At 43.3% G+C, this 19,915-nt stretch overlaps 1 protein-coding gene across 2 annotated transcripts; it reads right to left on the bottom strand.

The window, feature by feature from the left end:
- Positions 1–1,931: 1,931 nt before the first annotated feature.
- On the bottom strand, positions 1,932–19,095 carry LOC123941477 (glutathione S-transferase A4-like). Of its 2 annotated transcripts, XM_046004723.1 has the most exons (8): positions 18,968–19,088; positions 17,822–17,856; positions 12,062–12,168; positions 10,831–10,882; positions 7,738–7,870; positions 5,737–5,878; positions 4,252–4,383; positions 1,932–2,220 (listed from the first exon to the last, which is right to left on the bottom strand). In XM_046004723.1, the coding sequence occupies exons 3-8, from the start codon at positions 12,146–12,148 to the stop codon at positions 2,098–2,100; spliced, it is 669 nt and encodes a 222-aa protein (XP_045860679.1). In that variant the 5' UTR covers positions 12,149–12,168; positions 17,822–17,856; positions 18,968–19,088; the 3' UTR covers positions 1,932–2,097. The 2 variants fall into 2 exon arrangements, with proteins under 2 accessions (XP_045860679.1, XP_045860678.1); XM_046004722.1 differs by lacking the exon at positions 17,822–17,856 and having other exon boundaries at positions 18,968–19,095.
- Positions 19,096–19,915: the final 820 nt, after the last annotated feature.

Raw genomic sequence — 19,915 nt, forward strand, 5'->3', positions numbered from 1 at the left:
CATCGGACAGAATGCCCAGAATCAAAAAGGCAAGAAATAACAAGTTGAGGATGTGGAGAGAAAGGAACCCTGGTGCACTGTTGGTGGGAATGCACACTGGTGTAGCCACTGTGGGAAACAGCGTGAAGGTTCCTCAGAATGTTAAAAACAGAACTACCCTATAGTCCAGTTGTTCCACTACTGGGTACTTACCCAAAAAAAGTGAAGACACTAATCCAAAAGATATATGCACCCCTATGTTTATCACAGCATTAGTTATAATAGCTAAGATGTGGAAACAACCCAAGTGTCCATCAATAGATGAATGGATAAAGAAGGTGTGATAGATAGATAAATAGATAGATAGACAGACACACTGGAATATTACTCAACCATAAAAAAGAATGCAATGTTGCCATTTGCAACAAGGGTGGAGCTAGAGAGTATAATGCTAAGTGAAATAAGTCCATCAGAGAAAGACAAATGTTATGATTTCACTCATATCCAGAGTTTAAGAAACGAAATAAATGAACAAAGAAAAAAGAGAAACAAACGAAAACCCCAGACTCTTAAATACAGAGAACAAATTGGTGGTTTCCAGAGGGGAGGTAGGTGGGGTATGGGCAAAATAGATAAAGGGGCTTGGGTACCCTTAGCATGATGAGCACTGAGTAATATTCAGAATTGCTGAATCATTATATCCTACACCTGAAACTAATATAACACTATGTTAATTATATTTCAAAAATAAATAAATGAGAAATAGCATGTCAAAGGAAACAAAAATCCCAAAAGAAGAGGAAAGAAAATTAATATGTGTCAACATTTATCAAATGTATAACTAGGCTTCAAGCATTGTCCAAAATATATATGACATACAATATATAATATATAATTATACCAAATATAATTATATATAACTTAATATTCAAAAGTACCACATTAGGGGCCCCTGGGGGGCTCAGTGAGTTAAAGCCTCTGCCTTGGGCTAAGATCATGATCCCAGGGTCCTGGGGTCGAGCCTGGCATCGGGCTCTCTGCTCCACAGGAAGCCTGCTTCCTCCTCTCTCTCTCTGCCTGCCTCTCTGACTACTTGTGATCTCTGTCAAATAAATAAATAAATAAATAAATAAATAAATAAATAAATAAATATCTTTTAAGAAAAAAGTACTACATAATAGAAATATTAAACTGTTATGATTTTAGACAGTTGAAATATCCAGAAATAGTCAAGAATGCTAGTCAAGGGGTGCCTGGCTGGCTCAGTCGTTAAGCGGCTGCCTCTGGCTCAGTCGTTAAGCGGCTGCCTCTGGCTTGGGTCATGGTCCCAGGGTCCTGGGATCAAGCCCCGCATCAGGCTCCCTGCTCAGTGGGAAGCCTGCTTCTTCCTCTACCACTCCCTCAGCTTGTGTTCCCTCTCTCGCTCTCTCTTTCTCTCTCTCTGTCAAATAAATAAATATCTTTTTAAAAATTAAAAAAAAAAGAATGCTAGTCAATAAATTCGATAAACTCCTAGATACCACATTTCTCTGGTCTAGAAGCCTATATTCTTTTCAGCTTCTTAAGAGAGAAGAGATCTATTTTTTTCAATTTTAATTTTTATTTTTGAAAAAATTTTAAAATTTTACCCATTTTGAGAGATTTACCCATTTGATTTACCCATTATTTGATTTACCCATTTGAGAGAGAGTGAGCGCACAAGCCTGTGCGGAGTCCCATGTGGGAGGAGGGTGGGTCCCACAACCCTGAGATTAGGATGTGACCAAAAACCAAGGATCAGATGCTCAACCAACTGAGCCACCCAGGCACGGAAGAGAAGAGACTTCTTAAAAGAGACTTTGCCTAAGAGATACCTTAAAAGAAAGTTCAACTTTTCCAAGCCCTTTGTTTACATTAATAATAAAAATAATTTTATAACATTTTACAATTAAAAAAAAAGTCACACATCAGAATGGTTTTGTATTGCATTTAATTGGTGTTTGCTCTTTCATGGCTGTATGGTTTTGTTCTTTTCAGATACTTTACTCCTAGAATCCACAGTTAGCTTCACTGGGCAGCCCGTACTGATGCTGTGACCGGACGGATCGTCGCTGTTGACCAGGGTAAGACCTGCTGCCATTAGAAGTGCAGGATGCTTCTGACCACTTCCACGTAGTGGCTATCTGGGGGTGGCTTCCTCTGACTCCCAGGTTGCAGGAACTTCTTAATCGTAGGGATGTTACTGATTCTTGTTTTAAATGCCTGAGATGAGAACCAGTAAAGTCAGAGCTTTAATAGCAGTCATGACCTTAAACAGAACTTTGTCGTGGGAGGAGGGTGTCTAGACTGTCAGCTTATGGAGCCCAGTCTGTTGAATCTGACTTAATCCCTCAACACCTGGTTGCCGGTGTTCCCGGGAAAGGTAATACAATGACTAGTGTGTTTAGTGTGAATTAAATTATTTTCTTAAGGGCGCCTGGGTGGCTCAGCTGGTTAAGCATCTGCCTTCAGCTCAGGTCATGAGTCCTGGGATCAAGTTCTGCATCAGGCTCCCTGCTCCATGGGGAGTCTGCTTCTCCCTCTGATCTTCTCCCCTCTCATGCTCTCTCTCACTCTCTCTCAAATAAATATAAATAAATAAATAAATAAAATTGTCGTCTTAAAAACTCACTGTCACAAGTAGACGACACAAATTACAAACTCTAAAAAATTAATATTCTTTGACCTATTGATTCCTGTTCTAAGGAATTTATTATAAGGGTGAGCAAAGAAATCATGTTAAGAATGTTAGCAGAGTTGGGTGCCTGGGTGGCACAGTCATTAAGCATCTGCCTTTGGCTCAGGTCATGATCCCAGGGTCCTGGGATCAAGCCCTGCATTGGGCTCCCTGCTAAGTGGGAAGTCTACTTCTCCCTCTCCCACTCCCCCTGCTTATGTTCCCTCTCTCTCTCTCTCTGTGTCAAATAAATAAACAAAATCTTTTCTAAAAATGTTAGCAGAGTGAAAATTGAAAATAGTCTTTCCAAGAAAAGAAAACTGGTCATATAAACTATGTTAAGTCCCCACAAGGTATATAAGCCGGTAATTTAAAATTATACTGTTGTAAAAAGAAAGAGGAAGGTCCCTGTATTGACAGGAAAAGAACTCTAGAATGCATGGTTTACTTTAAAGAAAGAAAGAAAAAAAAAGCTCAGGGCAGAACAAAATATATTTGCTATTTTGTGTAAGAGAAAGCTAGGGGTGGGGTGAGAGAAAAATAGATATTCATATTTGCTTGTATCTGCATAAACAGGAACACTGGGAAGGTACACAGGAAACTAATAAAAATGATTATGGGGCAGGAAGGTGAGAGGGTAGTGGTGGGAATGAGTTTTCTCAATTTATGCCCTTTTTATATAGTTCTGATTATTCAAAAAGATGGGACTCTATTATTGTCTCATGAAAATAAAATAAAATGATATTGTAGAAGAATATTTGCTGACATTTCAAAATATTTATGATAATTTTTTTAAATGTTAAAAGTGGTCCACAAAACAATATTTAGTATGATTTTATTTTGGGGGAAAAATGTAAAATAAGAGAGCAGAGAGTCTAATCCAGTAGTAGCATTTGGCTAGTTAAGTCTCGTCTTTTTTCGTTTCATATAAATGCCTAGTGTAAAGACCTGAAATTCCATTTCTTTGGTAGTAAGAAAAAAAATACTATTCTTAAACCAAAAAACCTATGGTCATCTCTTAGATAAAAGCTTTCTAAGGAACTGGAACAGAGGCTGGCTCTGGTCTGGCAGTGGCAGGATTGAGAGAGGGAGGTCTACGGATGGGCTATGCAGCAGAGACAGGCAGTGACACCCAGGCAGAAGCTCTGACCAATGGAAGGACATGGTGGGGTGTCCTCAACATCAGGGGTACTAAAGGGAGGCAGAGTTGTCCAGTGGGTACTGGGGAGGGAAACAACGAAGGAAGACTTGTTAGCCTTGCTTCATCAGGAAAAAATGTTTAAGGCACTAAAAAAAAAAAAGAAAGAAAGAAAGAAAGCACTCAATGTTTATGCTAGAAGTCAACATAACCTATCTCTCTCCCATCATAAGGGTTTATTTCCTAATGATCCTGTAGGGCGAGTAGGAGAAAATTGCCAAGATGAATAATAATGATTTTTAACAAGTCTTCTTTTGAAATTGACCTGGGGATGCATTTCTTTTTTTCTTTTCTTTTCTTTTTTTTTTTTTGAGATGCATTTCATTTTTGCCTGCATTTGTATTCACTGTTCTGGGCTTCGTGTGAAAATGATACCTACCTTTAGCAGAGGGAAGTCAGAAAGTACAGAAGCATCAAGTTCTTCCACCATTAAAATCGCTTCTAACAGTTGTATGTCTGCCCAACTGAATTTGTTGCCAACGAGAAAATCCTCTCCATGGTCTTTCAAAATCTACAGAAAGAGAAATAACAAAGAATATCAAATAAAAATAAAGACTATTTTGCCTGGCTAAGCACTTATAAAAGCAGGGAATCTTCTGTACAGATCAAATTTACTAAAGAATCTTTTTCTTGATAATCTCCCAAACTGCTTGGAAAGGATCGGATGAAAGCAACTCTTAAACACTCATAAACATTGCCGTAAATTGGCACAGTCTTGTTGGGAATCTGTCAGTGATTATCAAGACATTTGGGGTAGTGAAGGGCATGAACAGAACTCTCTCTTATAAGCCTACAGATGATTAAGTAAAATTATACCCACCAGTATAGGGAGACACAAAAGTCATGCATGATTAGTTAGAATCAGGCTGCTACACCACAGTAGAAAATAGTATCAGAAAGCCCGTTTAACATTTCAACTCAAAGAATGATACTAATTTTTCAAATGGAAGGCGTTTCAACAACACTGTACATTGCTCCTGAAAAAAGAGGAACTGGATCGTCCAGGATGAAGCACCGGCAAAATTCTTCATTATAGGCTAATCAGTAGTAAATCATTCTTTCCCAAGACTAAGACTGAGGAGAAATCCCACAGAATACCTCTGTCTGGCAAGCCCTTATTGATGGAGCCCTCTGCGAACAAGTCTTCCTTACCATGTCCCATGCTGTCCTTTAAGTTTGGAACCTTACCAGGTGTATTTCAAGAACATTCGTAATTAGCATTCACTCCAAAATGACTTCGGGGAAAGTTGTAAATTTGAAAGATCTTATCTTTTGCTTGAGGCATGATCAGCCTCCAGTATTAAAGGTAAAGAAACATCTGACACGGTGAATTTAAGGGGGCGATGCCCTAGGCTGCTGATGGCTTATTTCTCAAAATCGGAACAGAAATGCTGTATCCTTTCATTGCATTTGATTTATTCCCATTCTGTCTTGTCAGAGGTTCCACATAATTACGTCCTTTTGTTTTGCAACCCTTTATTAAAGTTTTGGTCCGAGCGCAGTAAAGCACCATCATAGCTTGTTCTTTCAGATATTCACTGCTGAACTATTCTTCTCAGCAACAGGAAATAAGTCCTGCATCCCTACACGTCGGGAAGCGGCAGTGGGAACTTGCGGTGCCCCAAATCTGACTCTCCTTTCCCGTCCCTCTCTGGAACCGGACGGTAGGGTACTGGAGGCCCCTCGAAGACGTCAGCCCCGCCCCCTGTTCCCCGCCCTCCCCTCGCGCCCCACCCCCATCCCCGCATGATCTGCGCGCGCAGCCGTCGCCGACTGGAAGCCATTCTCTCGCGAGAGCACCCAGGCGTCTCTCCCCGCTGTGCTGGGTCCTCGCACGGACACAAACCGGGTCCCTGCCCCCTACCTTCTCGAAGACGGGGAAGTAACGTGTTTTCGCTTTCTTCACGACTAAAGCAAGGCTCTCCTCTTTTTCCGCGGGGGGTTTGAACGCAGCCACCGCGATCATTAGCATGAGGTCCAGGGTGCCATCCGTGTACATGTCGATCCTGACAAAACAGCGCGTGACTGGCGTTCGCACTGGGAACCTTTGGAGGATGTGGGTTTGCTACTTCGCCTCTGCGATGGCGGAAATGGATATAGGGGCAATTGACTTGTCGCACCCCGTCCCTTAAGAGTCCGTGCTCAGGAATGATTTCTGAAACCAGAGCCCTCCAAGGGACCCGAGGATACGAGGCTCTACTGGAAATGTTTACTGCGTGAAGGGATGTGTGGAAAAATTAACAAGTGCCTCCAAGCTGAAATCTGCCGTAAATAGATAAATACGTTATTACGGTTTTAAAAACCCAACCGGATGAAGTTTCCCAGAAGTCCGAGACTATTAGTACCAGAACCTTTTCACTTCTTCAGGGAAAATACATATAATTCAGCAGGTCTTCCCCTGACCTGGCAACTGAGAAAGAAAAGTTTGCTTTCCTAGTCAGGTTGGATGGACACCTGGATTTCATTTCTCTAAAATTTTCCTTTCACTGACAAACACAGAAAAGGTTAAAAACAACAATAATAATAACCAAGAATGGTAGATACATTACCGTGGATTATTGGCCTATTGGTGGAGTTAGGCTGAGCAAGTTATCTCTACAACCAGTGCGCAAACATTAAGGGTTGTGTGTCTGTGTATCCCTCCCACACGCTAATTGCCCAACACATTTGGTTCAGTGGTCTTTGTCTTTTGCTTTATAACATATATAAAAAGCGTAATTTACTTTATTGTCCTATCTGAATTACAAATCGTTTTTCTTACAGGTCAGATTATTACCTAGCTGGTCACTTTAATCGTTAAAAAAACAAACAAACACGTGCATCAAAACGATGAGAAACAGATTGCCTTTGTATATTAGTACTTGTTTACAGTGTTATAAAAGGATTCTTTCACACACTGTTTGAAATTGCTGCTCATGCCATACACTTTGGGGATTGCAAGTTAGGATGTTTTCTGGGATGATCTCATTCATGATTTGCTTTGACTAATGGAATGAGGCGAAATTGAGCAGTTCTGAACTTAAGAGGCCTTGTGTGCTTTCAGTATCTCTCCTAGAACCCTCCCTAGCTGCCCCAAGAACAAACTCGGTGTGGGAGGATGAGAGTCATATGGCCCACTTGCCCTTGGGTTGATACTCAGAACACCAAACCAGAGCCTCCTGGCTGACTACTGGTTGACCATAGGTCACAGGACCACAGGTACAACCAAGAGGAGTCAAGCCTGGTGCAGATATGCCAACACCCACAAGATACAGTAATAAATGCATGCTGATTCAAGTCACTGAGTTTCAAGGTGATATGCTATACAGCATTATTTGTAGTAATAGACCACTGATACAATGCTCAATGTTTGTTTGCCCCATCAGTCATTTCCACCTTCATGCTAAAGGGTTTACCAGATCATTTTATGAGAACGTATTTCGTTAGGAGTGGGGAAAGAATATGAGAATGTTGAATGCACACCACCATGAGTAGTAAAAGGGAAACGCTGGAGTACTTGTTGGGTTATGCACAAGACATTTGGGTATAGCAAGAACATCTCCTGTTGTTTCCCTTGCCTTCTCCCCCCAGTCTAGGCTGAAAAGCAACACCATAACTGGGTTCTGCCGGTGTAGGACTACAGAGCTTAGATAAGAATCAAGTACAGGGGCACCTGGGTGGCTCAGTGGGTTAACCTCTGCCTTTAGCTCAGGTCGTGATCTCGGGGTCCTGGAATCGAGCCCCACATCGGGCTCACTGCTCGGCGGGGAGCCTTCTTCCCCCTCTCTCTCTGCCTGCCTCTCTGCCTACTTGTGATCTCTCTCTGTCAAATAAATAAATAAAATCTTAAAAAAAAAATCAAGTACAGCTGTGAATGCTATGCTACCTGACTCTCTCCTTCAGGTCTTTCCCATACAAGTTGTACTTGGCGGCAAGGTAGCTGAGGATGGCTCTGGTCTGCGTGAGCTCCATTCCATCAATTTCAACCATAGGCACTTGGCCGAAAAGCAGGCGTCCATCTGTGGATTGAGCAAAGCGAGGTTAGGAAACTCTCCTTCCATGGTCCTGGTAAGCCTGCAGGAGGGTCTCTTTAATTTTGTTGAATGATTTGGTTTTCATACAAAGTGGTGAGCTAAAAACCCCAGTTGTTGAGGAAATGCCTACCATTTGCTTTATGGAAAATCTGAGATTTGCTTCACGGTTTCATGCATTTTTTTGTGTTGGTTAATCATGATTATTTAAGACGCTGTACATTTACTATGACTGTTATAGTGTAAGTGCTTCTGGGTGTATGAGAATCATCTCACCATGGTGGGTTGTTAAAAACACTCACCCCACTCCCCAGATATTCTGATTCAGGAGTGGAGGATGGGAGCCTGAATTCCTTGGAAAGCACAGCAGGTATTACTCCAGGCCTATGTGGCAGCAGGATGGATGCAACAGCAAGAACCCAGGCAGACCAGGTCCAAATGCCAGCTTTAGCCCTCCCCGGCCATGTGACTTTAAGCAAATGACCTATCTGAGCTTGAGTTTCCTTTGCTCTAAAATGGTAATCATATCTATTTAGCAGGATTTTTGAAAGGATGAAACGAGATAAATAAAACAATACTGTCGGGGCGCCTGGGTGGCTCAGTGGTTTAGGCCACTGCCTTCGGCTCAGGTCATGATCTCAGGGTCCTGGGATCGAGTCCCGCATCGGGCTCTCTGCTCGGCAGGGAGCCTGCTTCCCTCTCACTCTTTCTGCTTGCCTCTCTGCCTACTTGTGATCTCTCTCTGTCAAATAAATAAATAAAATCTTTAAAAAAATAAAATAAAATATTTAAAAAAAAACAACAATACTGTCAAAAATTAGTGTTCAGTGAAGTTAAATTTTCTTCTTTGTGACTGCCTATATAAGTAATGCATTTAAAGATGCACTATAAATAGTGCTCTTTTCATAGGGTCTTGAAGAAATAAACGGCCGTTAAATTTCCTTTGCCACCCGTACGTTGCTGAAAATAAGGAACTTTTTATCCAGAATAGGAACCAGACTTCACTAGTGCATCGGCAAAGGCCAGAATTAATTTCCCCAACTTCCAATACTGTTGCCACTTGACTTAATGAGAACCAGCGGAGGATGGTGGAGAGAAAACCACTCCTGGAACTTTCCAGAGAGCCAGTGTCTCTGTCTAGTTGATGACTTCAGGCAAGTCTCTGTCTTTCCTGAGCCTATTTTCTGATCTGCCCATTGTAGAGTTTCCTTGAGCAAGAATAAGATCACGCCTGTGACCGTGCTTTGGAAATATTAGTACTATTAGTAATGCAGAGATTGTAAAATCTCCATTTCCTAAAGGCAGTTCTACATTTGTCCAACATTGAATAAGCATCTAAACTGGGCTCTGTGCTAGGGCTTGTTAGTGAGGCAGAAGTCCATTAGATATGACCCATGCTTCTAAGAACTGATGATCTTCTTCAGAAGCTTTTTAAAAACTCTCGTATCAAGAGTATAGGAAAGGGTCTTTGAGACCGTTTAGCTCACTCATATGGCACTATGGCACTATGAAGGCCAAGGGGGCAAACATGACTTGCTCGAACTCACAACAGAAGTGGGCCACTTGAGTTTCAGCTAACAGTCCCTCTCTGTGTCCTCTTCACTAATAATAATGCCCAGGAGAGTGTCTCAAGCACCCAAGCAGCATCACAGACTCAGGGAAGGATGGAGGGTTTCATAGGCTATTAGGGAAGAGTTCTTGCCAGAATCATCATGGGAGAGTTTCTGGAGATGCATTTCATTTACTTATTCAATACATATGTACTTAACCCCTACTACATACCAGGGACTGGCCTCATTTGGGGCGACGTAGGGCAGAAACAAAGAGAATGGGGAACTTCAGGGATAGTCCAGACAATAAAGTTCCTGGACAAGAATTGGGTAAGGGGCTAGCTAGCCTTCCCCATTTAGCGAGATCTACTGGTATGCTGTATCTGTGACCACAGAGATTATCTTTATTTTATGGTAAGGAGATAAGATGCAGAGAAGTTAAAGGTCTTCTGCAAAGTCATACAGTTTGTAAATGGCAGGTCTGCTGATTACTAGTTGAATGTTTCTCCAAAAAAATAACATGTGTCAATTTCATGACTGTTTATCAGCAATGGTGAAGACATCCATGTTTCCTTAGGTAAGGAAAGTAATGTTGTGGCTGTTAGATGGTTAAGAAGCATATGAGAGTATTAGTCTTTTCTCTCTTTTTTTTTTAAAAGATTTTATTTATTTATTTATTTGATAGATCACAAGTAGGCAGAGAGGCAGGCAGAGAGAGAGAGGAGGAAGCAGGCTCCCCGTGGAGCAGAGAGCCCGATGCGGGGCTCGATCCCAGGACCCTGGGATCATGACCTGAGCTGAAGGCAGCGGCTTAATCCACTGAGCCACCCAGGTGCCCCTAGTCTTTTCTCTTGGTGTGAGAAACTTTTCTAGGGAATTGTAAGGATGAAGGAGGACTTCTTCCAAATTTAATCAAATTTCGGTCTTTTCGATAATCTTAGCTCTAGTATTGTGACCTGATAAGGTAGTGTCTGATAATCTGAAACCACTAAGAAAGAACAGATGTGAGCCATGAGAACTAGAGAATATCTTAGCTCAAATTCCCCTTCCCTTTTGCCCTCTCCCTTCCAATCCACTGGATCATTATTTAAGAATTCTTAAAGCATTCTTCAGTGGGGTGAGGAGTATTGAACAAATTAGCTGAGTCAAACCCATGCTACCATGTGAACTGAGGTCCAGGTCAGAGTCTACTTCATAAGCTTTTATGACAGCTAACGACACAATGTAGATGATAAATTTAGCCCTGTGACAAGGACACAGTGAGCACTCATTCAGTGCGAACAGTACTTTTTCTATAGTTGTCACTCCAGAGTTCTGTGTTCTGTATTGAAATGAATATTTCCAGAAACAAATGTTTACTTTTTCCAGTAAGAAAACATTGATTAAATCTAGGCTCACCTTTCAGCAACTTCTCATATTGTTCTGTTGTTTCAATAAATTCTTCTTCAAACTAGATAAAGGATAGAAACTTGGTTACAACTTTAATGTCCTGGGGGAGGGGGTGGGGAGAAAGAGAGATAGAGAGATAGATAGATAGATAGATAGATAGATAGATAGATATGTTCACAGTATAAAGTACCCAATGTACCCAATGACTTTCAGAATGAAAATTTTAAAAGGAATCACAAAGTTGTGAATTTCCATAGAGCTGACAATTCCACCAGTGTGTGTGTAGATTACATGGGCATGGGACTGGCACCCCTTTTGGGACTTTGCCTACTTATAGGATCTCCTCAGTCCCATTCATATTTTCCCCTTTCTTCACCTTAGCTCTTTTTTTCCTCTCCAAATTATTGTCTTTTTCATCAACTTCCCTCAGTGATTTCCCTTTTTCCATTCCTCACTTTCTTTTCTTTTTTTCTCTTGTGTGTCATTCTCCCTTTCAGGTCAAATTAAATTTCTCTTTGATGCTCATACATTCAGTGAAAAGGCATCTAAAGATTACTACTCAGGTGGGCTTGTCATTATTTATTGATGGAATCCCTAAAACTCTTGTGGGAAAGAGTGATTTTTTTGGTCCCCTAAACTTTGAGATGCGGGTAGGATAAAGTGGACAAAACAAGGAAGGTCATGTATAGGTCCTTGTCTTAAAGAAGATGACATTCAAATGGGGAGAAAGAAGTTCACACCTGTCTTAAATCAAACAATTCCAAAGAATTTGTGAAAATCTATGGAAAAGTCAATGGTTAAGGAATTTAGAATTAAGGAAAGATTCCAGTGGGGCAGACCTTTCCGAGAAGGGCTCAAGAGGAGACCAGACTGCATCTGGGCCTAAGGTTCCAGTTGGCAGTCAGGGGTAGAGTAAGACTGGGGTGTCAGGCCAGAGCCAGAAGAACCACAGGAAATCAGTTGGTTCCAGTAAAGACTCCTCTCTCTCCTCTGTCTTATGAATGAATCATCATGACCTCTTGGGCCTTTATCAAGCTTCCAGAACACCTCCTTAGGCTTCCACCCTCCCATCCTTGCTTAAACAGAAGACTGTGATCCCTCTCTCACCTCCTACAAAGAAAGGTAGGTGGAAAGGAAAAGAGTGGATCTTTCTTGAAGGCACCATCCTAAATTTTGAAGGGGGAAGAGGACCACTCCAGTCCACCCAAATTACCCTTTCTTTTCCCAGTCAGGAACCAACCTCCACTCCAGCTGCAGCCAACAGCCAGCGGATCGACTCCATCCTGCCCCTGCCACAGAAGTAGAAGAGCTTGGGTTTGCTTGCCATGACTCTGGGCTTGGGATTTTCTGAAGGGCAAAACAAGAAAAATAAGAAAAGCAAGAGAAAATGATCACGGAAGCAGGATGGTTGTTACCTCCGGTGAGGAGAACGAGGGTTGTGATTTGGGAGGGGCATAGGGGAGGAGTCTGGAGTGCTATTAATATTCTGTTTCTTAAGCAGAATTAACAATCAGTCTTTATAACTAGTCTTTAAACTGTACATAAAATACACTTTCTGGTATGTATGCTCTATCTCACAGTTTAAGAAAAAAGGATGCACAAACGATACATATCAAGGTATCAAGGTATTCCATAGTTTTGAGAGTCTCTGGTGTTTTGAGATAGGATCCAGGAGTTATTATGATGGTTTTGTGAATGACTTTGCAAAAAGAAAATCTTATCTAACAGTGGCAGGGAGCTGGGCTGGTTAGGACTGAAATGTTCCGTGGGAGCTGGGCATGCTTTTGTCTCTGTCGCAAGACTTTTCTGAGTGTTGGGGGAGACACAGACAAAGGCAGGCCTAGTTAGGACCAGGATTCTAGTCCACCCAGGCACCAGGGAGCCAGGCAGACTTAGGCCCAGTTCAGTACCTCTGTCTGCCTGCATGTCCTCGTCTGCAACTGGGAAGGATGGCACTAGGTGACCCACAACCTTTTAAAGAAGAGGATAGGGCTAATGGGAGCATGCCTGATCTGCACTTTCCACCTAGCTGTGGCAAGGGCCACAATGTTAGTGATCCCTGCCTGTCTCATAGGATTACTGAACATGCTTTGAGAATACCAAAAGCTCTATACCAACTTAGAGGACTGCTGGGTCTCCCTTTCTCACATTTGCCACTCTGGCCCCACAGGCAATAATGCACGCTTCAAGGGAATGGCAAGAAAGCCAAGCTTCTGGCACAGGTGGTACATGGGGTGCTGTGGCTGGGAGGGTGCACCCTTGGGATGACGCATGGCTCTTGGAGAGACTGACCTCAGCTCTCTAACGCAGCACTCACTGTGGTTCTTTGGCTACTAAATGCCAAACTGCCAAGTATCCTGTCCTAGCTGGGATTCTGCTTGAGGATGCTGCCTGCGCTAACAAAATTCACAAAAAAGTTAGAAATCAGCTTAGTAGGGACACCTGGGTGGCTCAGTTGTTAAGCGTCTGCCTTTGGCTCAGATCCTGATCCCGGGGGTTGGGGGTTGTGGGATCGAGTCCCGCATCCCGCTCCCTGATCAGCAGGAAGTCTGCTTCTCCCTCTCCCACACCCCCTGCTTGTGTTCCCTCTCTCTCGCTGTGTCTCTCTCTGTCAAATAAATAAATAAAATCCTTAAAAAAATTTTTCTTTAAATCAGCTCGGTAGCTCAGTTGATAATGAAAACTTTGACTGTAAAATACCCACAATCATGAAAGCAAAGGCACTTGGGTTCACAAAATCTTTTTTTTTTTTTAAAGATTTTAAACTCAAGAGATATGAGCCCTTCGAGGTGCTGGAATGAAACAGCGGGGAGCAGGCAATATCAGGTAGTCCAGAGGCTGAGTACCAGGAGTGGAAGGTGGTGTGTTCCTTTGGGAGGGACGTTTTCACCGGGTGAGAAGGGAAAGCTGTGCTCCTTTGGGTCTATAACCAAGAATGTGGATTAACAGCCAGTCTGGGTTCACTGAGAGAATGAACACTGAGAACGCTGCTGGATGTGGATCTGGTCCCATTTATTCACCGCCCCTCTACCAGGCACAATACCCAACTATGTCCAGTCCTCAAATGGAAATGGTAAGTGTATGTTACTATCCCCATCTTTCAAGGGCAGGGGGACTCTGGGCTTTATAGAGTCATGAGTCCTTACTAATGTTGTACAACGTTTTTCCACCTCTGTAAGCCTCAGTCTCCTAATCCTTAGCATGGGTGTGGCGGTTGCTCTACTGACGTCAGCGGGCTATTGTGAGGACTGAGGACTAAAGTAATGGACAAAGCACATACCACAATGGAAATATTCATTCCTTTCATGAGAAATAAAGGGAACAAAGGAGAGTGTTTTCTGGATTTCACCCAAAATGCAGACACTCTGCAAACATCGCCGCTGAAAGATCCAGAACCAGAGGTGTTGAGCTCACCATAAACAAGTCTGGTTTTTGTGCAGCTAATATTGACCAACAGGTATGTCCTGAATTAAACCTAGTTCACCAGCTAGGCTTCCTGCAAAGGGCTTATTACATTGGAAATTGAAAGCCATCTCTTAGGGCTTGCAAACCCTATGCAATGCAGCTTCACCTGAGATGAGCCCTGGGATGCCCGCCCCACCCCCAACCCAGAGCTCCGGAGGCCCGTGTCTAAGGCAGTAACGATGTCATCGCACACTTTGGATGGTCACAGTGTGGGCCTTGGTGAAAAACATGCCCAAAATCTTTTGGAAAATGTGGGGATGCCTGGGTGGCTCAGTTGGTGAAGCAATCCGATCTTGGTTTTGGCTCAGGTCATAATCTCCGTGTCGTGAGATCAGGCCCCCCGTTTGGGCTCCATGCTCAGCGTGGAGTCTACCTGAGGATTCTCTCCCTCTGCCCCCCAAAATAAATAAATAACATTAAAAAAAAAGAATAAAGAAAAGAAAATGTGGAAGAACTCATATCTGCATTTGCCCTGGGTACCAACAAAAGCAAAGACCTAAGCTGAAATTTGAGCTCCACTTCTCCCTTGGGCAAGTTTCTTAAACTCTCTGAGCCTCGGTTTCCTCATTTGTGCAATAAGACTAATAGTTCCTAATTCACGTGGGTCGTTATGAGGTGGAAATAAGGTCATGTGTGCAAAGCACATATGGACTAAGCACCATAAGGACTCAAATAATCACACACACACACACACACACACAGAGGCATACAAACATATGCACACACAAATCCATGTCTCCAGATGGCAGCAACATTCATGTGAGAGAAAAGCAGTGAAATTTGCTTCTGAAAGGAAGGGAAGTCATTCTCTAGGACTGTGATTTCAGACCAGCAGCATCGGCTTCACCAGGAGGCTGACGGTGAAGTTAGAATTGCAGACTGTAAGTCTCTGGGACAGAGCGACTGAATCAGAGCCTACATTTTTCTCAAGAGCCTTGGACAACTGACTTGTATACTAAAATAAAGTTTGAGAAGCCAGGTCTGGAGTGAAAACCCAACAAAATTGCATCAGGGGCTCGGTGTGTGGCCATGGGTCATTCTTCTCGGGGACAGTTGTGCAGGTATAAATTGCAGAAAAGAATTGCCTGAAAAATAGGGTGAGCAAATGGTGAAGTGTTGGAGTTGTGTGTAGCTAAGAAGAAGGGCAGAAGAAATTGGGGTGATTATGAGTCAATTTCCCATGTTATATCAGTTTTGTTGACCTCCTTTGAGGAGATGTGAGCGAGGCCTTCTTCAAACCCCAAGTTGAACCAAGTAAGAGGTGTGTAGCTTCTTTCCAATCCTGGAGCAGGTCTGGAAGAAATGTCAGGTGCCTGAACTATAAACATGGAAGTGGGTTCAGAATCTGGTAACCTCCTTCATTTCTTCCAGTTTTAACAGTCTTTCTGATCTTATGTCTCTTCCCTTGTCTTCATTCTTTGCCCTATGCGCCTAACTGCGGAACAAACACATTGGGAAGGCAGCCAGTCTTTTTGGGGTGAAATTCTATGGCCATTCTGGAAAACCAGGGTGAAATGGCACACATTTTTATCAACTATATGAACAGTCAGGCAAAAGGTCGGATTTTATTGAATTTTCTGGATGACGAACATTTTAAGGGGTTCATTTCAGAGACTTCCAGTTTTAGCAGATGCACTGGGCCAGAATATAAGATGTCAATTCTAAATCTATTATTAATAGAAATAGCTATAACATTTACTTTGGCTTCTCTAGTGGATCAGAATGGGCTATCTTCATGACAACCAGCAGATCAAAATGTGTTACTTAGACAAAACAACAACAACAAAAAACAAACCAACAAAACAAAACCAAAACCCAAAAAGACACCTCTCCCTGATAGCCCTGTATTCCCCACAGAACTTAAACTTGCTAGACTGGAGATATGTAGCATCAATTTAGCCCTAAGTACGTAATGTTTCAGACAAAGAATATGTTCAAGTTCAGAAAATAGCAATATTAATAGCATAACCGAGACTTCCAGTAGAGTTTCAAAGTATGGCTAAATAGAGCCTTCAAGTTACAGACCATTTATAATGGCCTGGAATTATTTCTCTTCTATTTTCCTAACATGACCTATTAGCTAAATCAGACACGTTATCAAAAGGTAAGCCTCCTACGTGGAACTAGCTCTTCCAAAAACCAGCTCAAGCACTTACCTGGCATTTTTTTTTTTAATTTTATTTAGTACTTGACAGAGAGAGAGAGAGAGAGAGCACAAGCTGGCAGAGTGGCAGGCAGAGGGAGAGGGAGAAGCAGGCTCCTTGCTGAGTAAGGAGCCTGAATGGGGCTTGATCCCAGGATGCTGGGATCATGACCAGAGTCAAAGGCAGTTGCTTAACCAACTGAGCCATCCAGGCGTCCCATACCTGGCACTTTTAATACACAAATAGCCAAAGGAGATTTCTGGGTGGGGTGAGGTTTGAGTCACTTCTGTCACAGGACGCTTAGGGCGGTGGCTCTAGGCCAGTGTTGCTAGCATGCTAAGTAATTTCTCCAAAAAGCCCAATATTTGAATTTCAGAAACTATATTTCCTTTCCGTTAGGGTCTAAAGGATTGAGTCACGTTTCCAAAACTGACGAGTGGTCTACTTCTACCCCCAGCCTTATAAACTGAAATGAAAAATAGACCTGAGCCACGAAAGAGACGTTCACCTGCCCAGGTGATTAAGGCTGCCGGGAGAATAAGTGCAGTGAACCATCACCAGCCCTGCTGCTGTTTAACGATTGGGACAAGTCTTAGGAAAATTGTTTTAGGGCTTGACTAGAGGCCCCTTTGCTTTTCAACTGAGCACAGAACCCCAGGGATGCAGGACCTCAGAGGAAGACCCCTGCGTCACGTTATTTGGATTATATCCTCCAAGCATATGAAGACACCTAGAGAAGGAGATTTGGCCTCTCTGTGAGGCACTGCCTGTGTTCTCTCCTACTCATACAGAAATATCAGATTTGGGGGCACCTGGGTGGCTCAGTCGGTTAAGCGCCTGTCTTCAGCTCAGGTCATGATCCCGGGGTCCTGAGATCAAGCCCTGCTTCGGGCTCCCTGCTCAGTGGAGAGCCTGCTTCTCCCTCTCCCTCTGCCCTTTTGCCCGGCTCTTTTTCTCTATTTCTCAAAAAAATAAATTGTTTAAAAAAATACGAGATTGCCTGAGGAAGAAAAAAAATGTAATGGCTCAAAAGCTTCAATTCTGTTAAGTGGGTTATTTCCATCAATCAACCAAAACACCACTTGACTCTTACATATTTTTAAAATTCCATTTCAAGTGTGGTATGGGGGTCTGGTGGCATTTTAATGTCATACACAGGCAATGAAAGTCTCTAAAAGGCCTTATCTAAATATACATTTGCCATCTCATTTTCATGTACCCATCTACTCTGCATAAAAATATGTTCCTTTTGATATAAACAAGTTTAAAATAATAGGCATTAAATTAGCCACGAAGTTAGAACAATTGCTGACAGTAAGCTGCAAAACCCGCCACAGAATATAACTATCTAGCCACAGTCGAGAACAGTGTGTAAGAAATCCACCACTAACCTTCTCTCTTCCCGGCTCTCTTCTCAGGGTGCCTCCTGGAGATCAAGAGAGGGTTTATAACTCTTTCCCATTAAATGCCCCACCCACTCAAGGGATTAGCCAATGGAGCACTCTAGTTTGTACACACCTCTGGGGTTTCACTTTACATCTGTTATTTGTGGATCTGAGAGCATACCAAATTGCCCAAGTAAGAAAAAGGACTTCACTGGCTTCCCAAATCAATATTTACTGAGTACCACTCTGTGCCGGGCACTATTTTAGGCCCCCAGTCTAAAATGGTGGGCATGACAGCCCCAATTCCTGCCCCCACGGTGCTCACATTCTAGTTGGGGAAGACAGGCAGCATGAATATATGAACAAATCGATCGTGTGTTAAAAATAACAGTAGTGACAGACGATGATAGCTGACGGATGTGACATCTGTAACAGAAATGTTACAAGGGGCTGGAAGGAGGAATCAGGAAGACTCTGTTGTAAGATACCTGCGCTACCCATCAGGTATCTTTTTTATTTTTTTTAAAGATTTTATTTATTTATTTGACAGACAGAGATCACAAGTAGGCAGAGAGGCAGGCAGAGAGAGAGGGAAGCAGGCTCCCCACTGAGCAGAGAGCCCCATGCGGGGCTTGATCCCAGGACCCTGAGATCATGACCTGAGCCGAAGACAGAGGCTTAACCCACTGAGCCACCCAGGAACCCCCATCAGGTATCTTATTTGGAAGTGGTCCTAAAGACTTTCTGAATAGCTGGTAGCGGATCTCAGATTCATTAAATGCGCCCCTCCCCCTCTGTTTAGACACCACAGCCCCTTGACATGCTGTTCCACACTCTTCCCACTTGATCTACCTATTGGGATTCTAGTCGATGAGCCTCTGGTTCCTCTGCTTGGGTTCAGCCCTGAACCCTCTCGCACACTATTGTTTTTAAGGATCAACGATTTCTCGTCCCTGACCACTTACTCTGTGACCAGAGGCTGGTGGCTCAGGAAAATGGGGGTGGGTGTCATGGACTGAGACTAAAGGGCAGGGGTCTGAACCAAAAGGGGACGGGGACAAGACTGGGGTAATGCCACCTGAGGCAAGATGGGGTTGGAGGGAGACTTGTTTTTAGTATGGGAAGGGCCCAGCACCATTTAAGGTCATGTACCTGTGGGCAGGAAAGACAGGGGCATTGGTCTTCACGTGACAGCATGGCCTCCTGTGTTTATTGCCTCTAATTCTCTCAGTGCAAAACCAACATTCCTCTCTGGTTGTTTCCTCAGAGACAGCCTTGAGGGACCCCTGGTGTTTAAGAGAAGTACAACCCAATGATTACAAAAAGGCTTCACCTTCACGTATTGCCAGGCAATGGCACACCGTCATAAAATTACACCAAAATCATAGTATAAAATAGTGCAAAATTGCTGCCATCCCACACAACTCCATTATACAGACCCCTGGGTGTTACCAAGTCAATCTCTGGTTCCTATGCATAAATTAATCAATTTGTAAGTATAACGTGTTTCTCTTCCTTAAAGAGGTTAGAAGGAGCGGTCCAAAAGGCCACCCTCACTCCTAACACCAGCTCCAGTTGAGGGGTGCCCAAACACCAGCCTGAGGTTCCACAGTCCACTAGAACTCACAATACACACTGAAAGCTGTTCTACTCACGGATATGGTTTACTCCAGGGGGGAGGAGACAGATGAAAATCGGCCAAGGGAGAGATGCCCAGGGCAGAACCCAGGAGTTCCACATGTGGAGCTTCCAGATGTGCTGTCTCCATGGAGTTGTGGACAGCACTGACATCATGGCAACCATGTGTGACAATGGGGGTACTGTCAACCAGGGAAGCCCACTGGAGCCTTGAGTCCGGACTTCTGGGGGGTACTCCGTCATGGGGGCATAACTGATGGCCCATCCAGTTGATTGGACTCCAGCCCCTCCAGAGAGGAGCTGACACCACATGACCCAAAGACCCTACCCTCTGCTGCTTTGTTGGTGCAGCTCAAAGCCCTCGCCCTAAATCATAGGTTATTATCTGGCTGACTCAAAGCCTCGAGGCAAAAGGGAGTTCCCATGGGGCAGGACAGTCCAAGGGCTTAGAGATCAACTCCC

The sequence above is a fragment of the Meles meles genome, chromosome 5, assembly GCF_922984935.1.
Source record: "Meles meles chromosome 5, mMelMel3.1 paternal haplotype, whole genome shotgun sequence".
NCBI lineage: Eukaryota > Metazoa > Chordata > Mammalia > Carnivora > Mustelidae > Meles > Meles meles.

Bases quoted from the DNA above. Each gene is read 5' to 3' on its own strand.
- LOC123941477 (XM_046004722.1), bottom strand. From the start codon at position 18,992: ATGCCCCTGTCTTTCCTGCCCACAG. The intron at 10,883-12,061 runs GTTGGTTCCTGA...TCCTTTATCTAG, and splicing joins TGGCTGCAGCTGGAGTGGAG to TTTGAAGAAGAATTTATTGA. The intron at 5,879-7,737 runs GTAGCATAGCAT...CTGTTTTGTCAG, and splicing joins GACCTGAAGGAGAGAGTCAG to GATCGACATGTACACGGATG.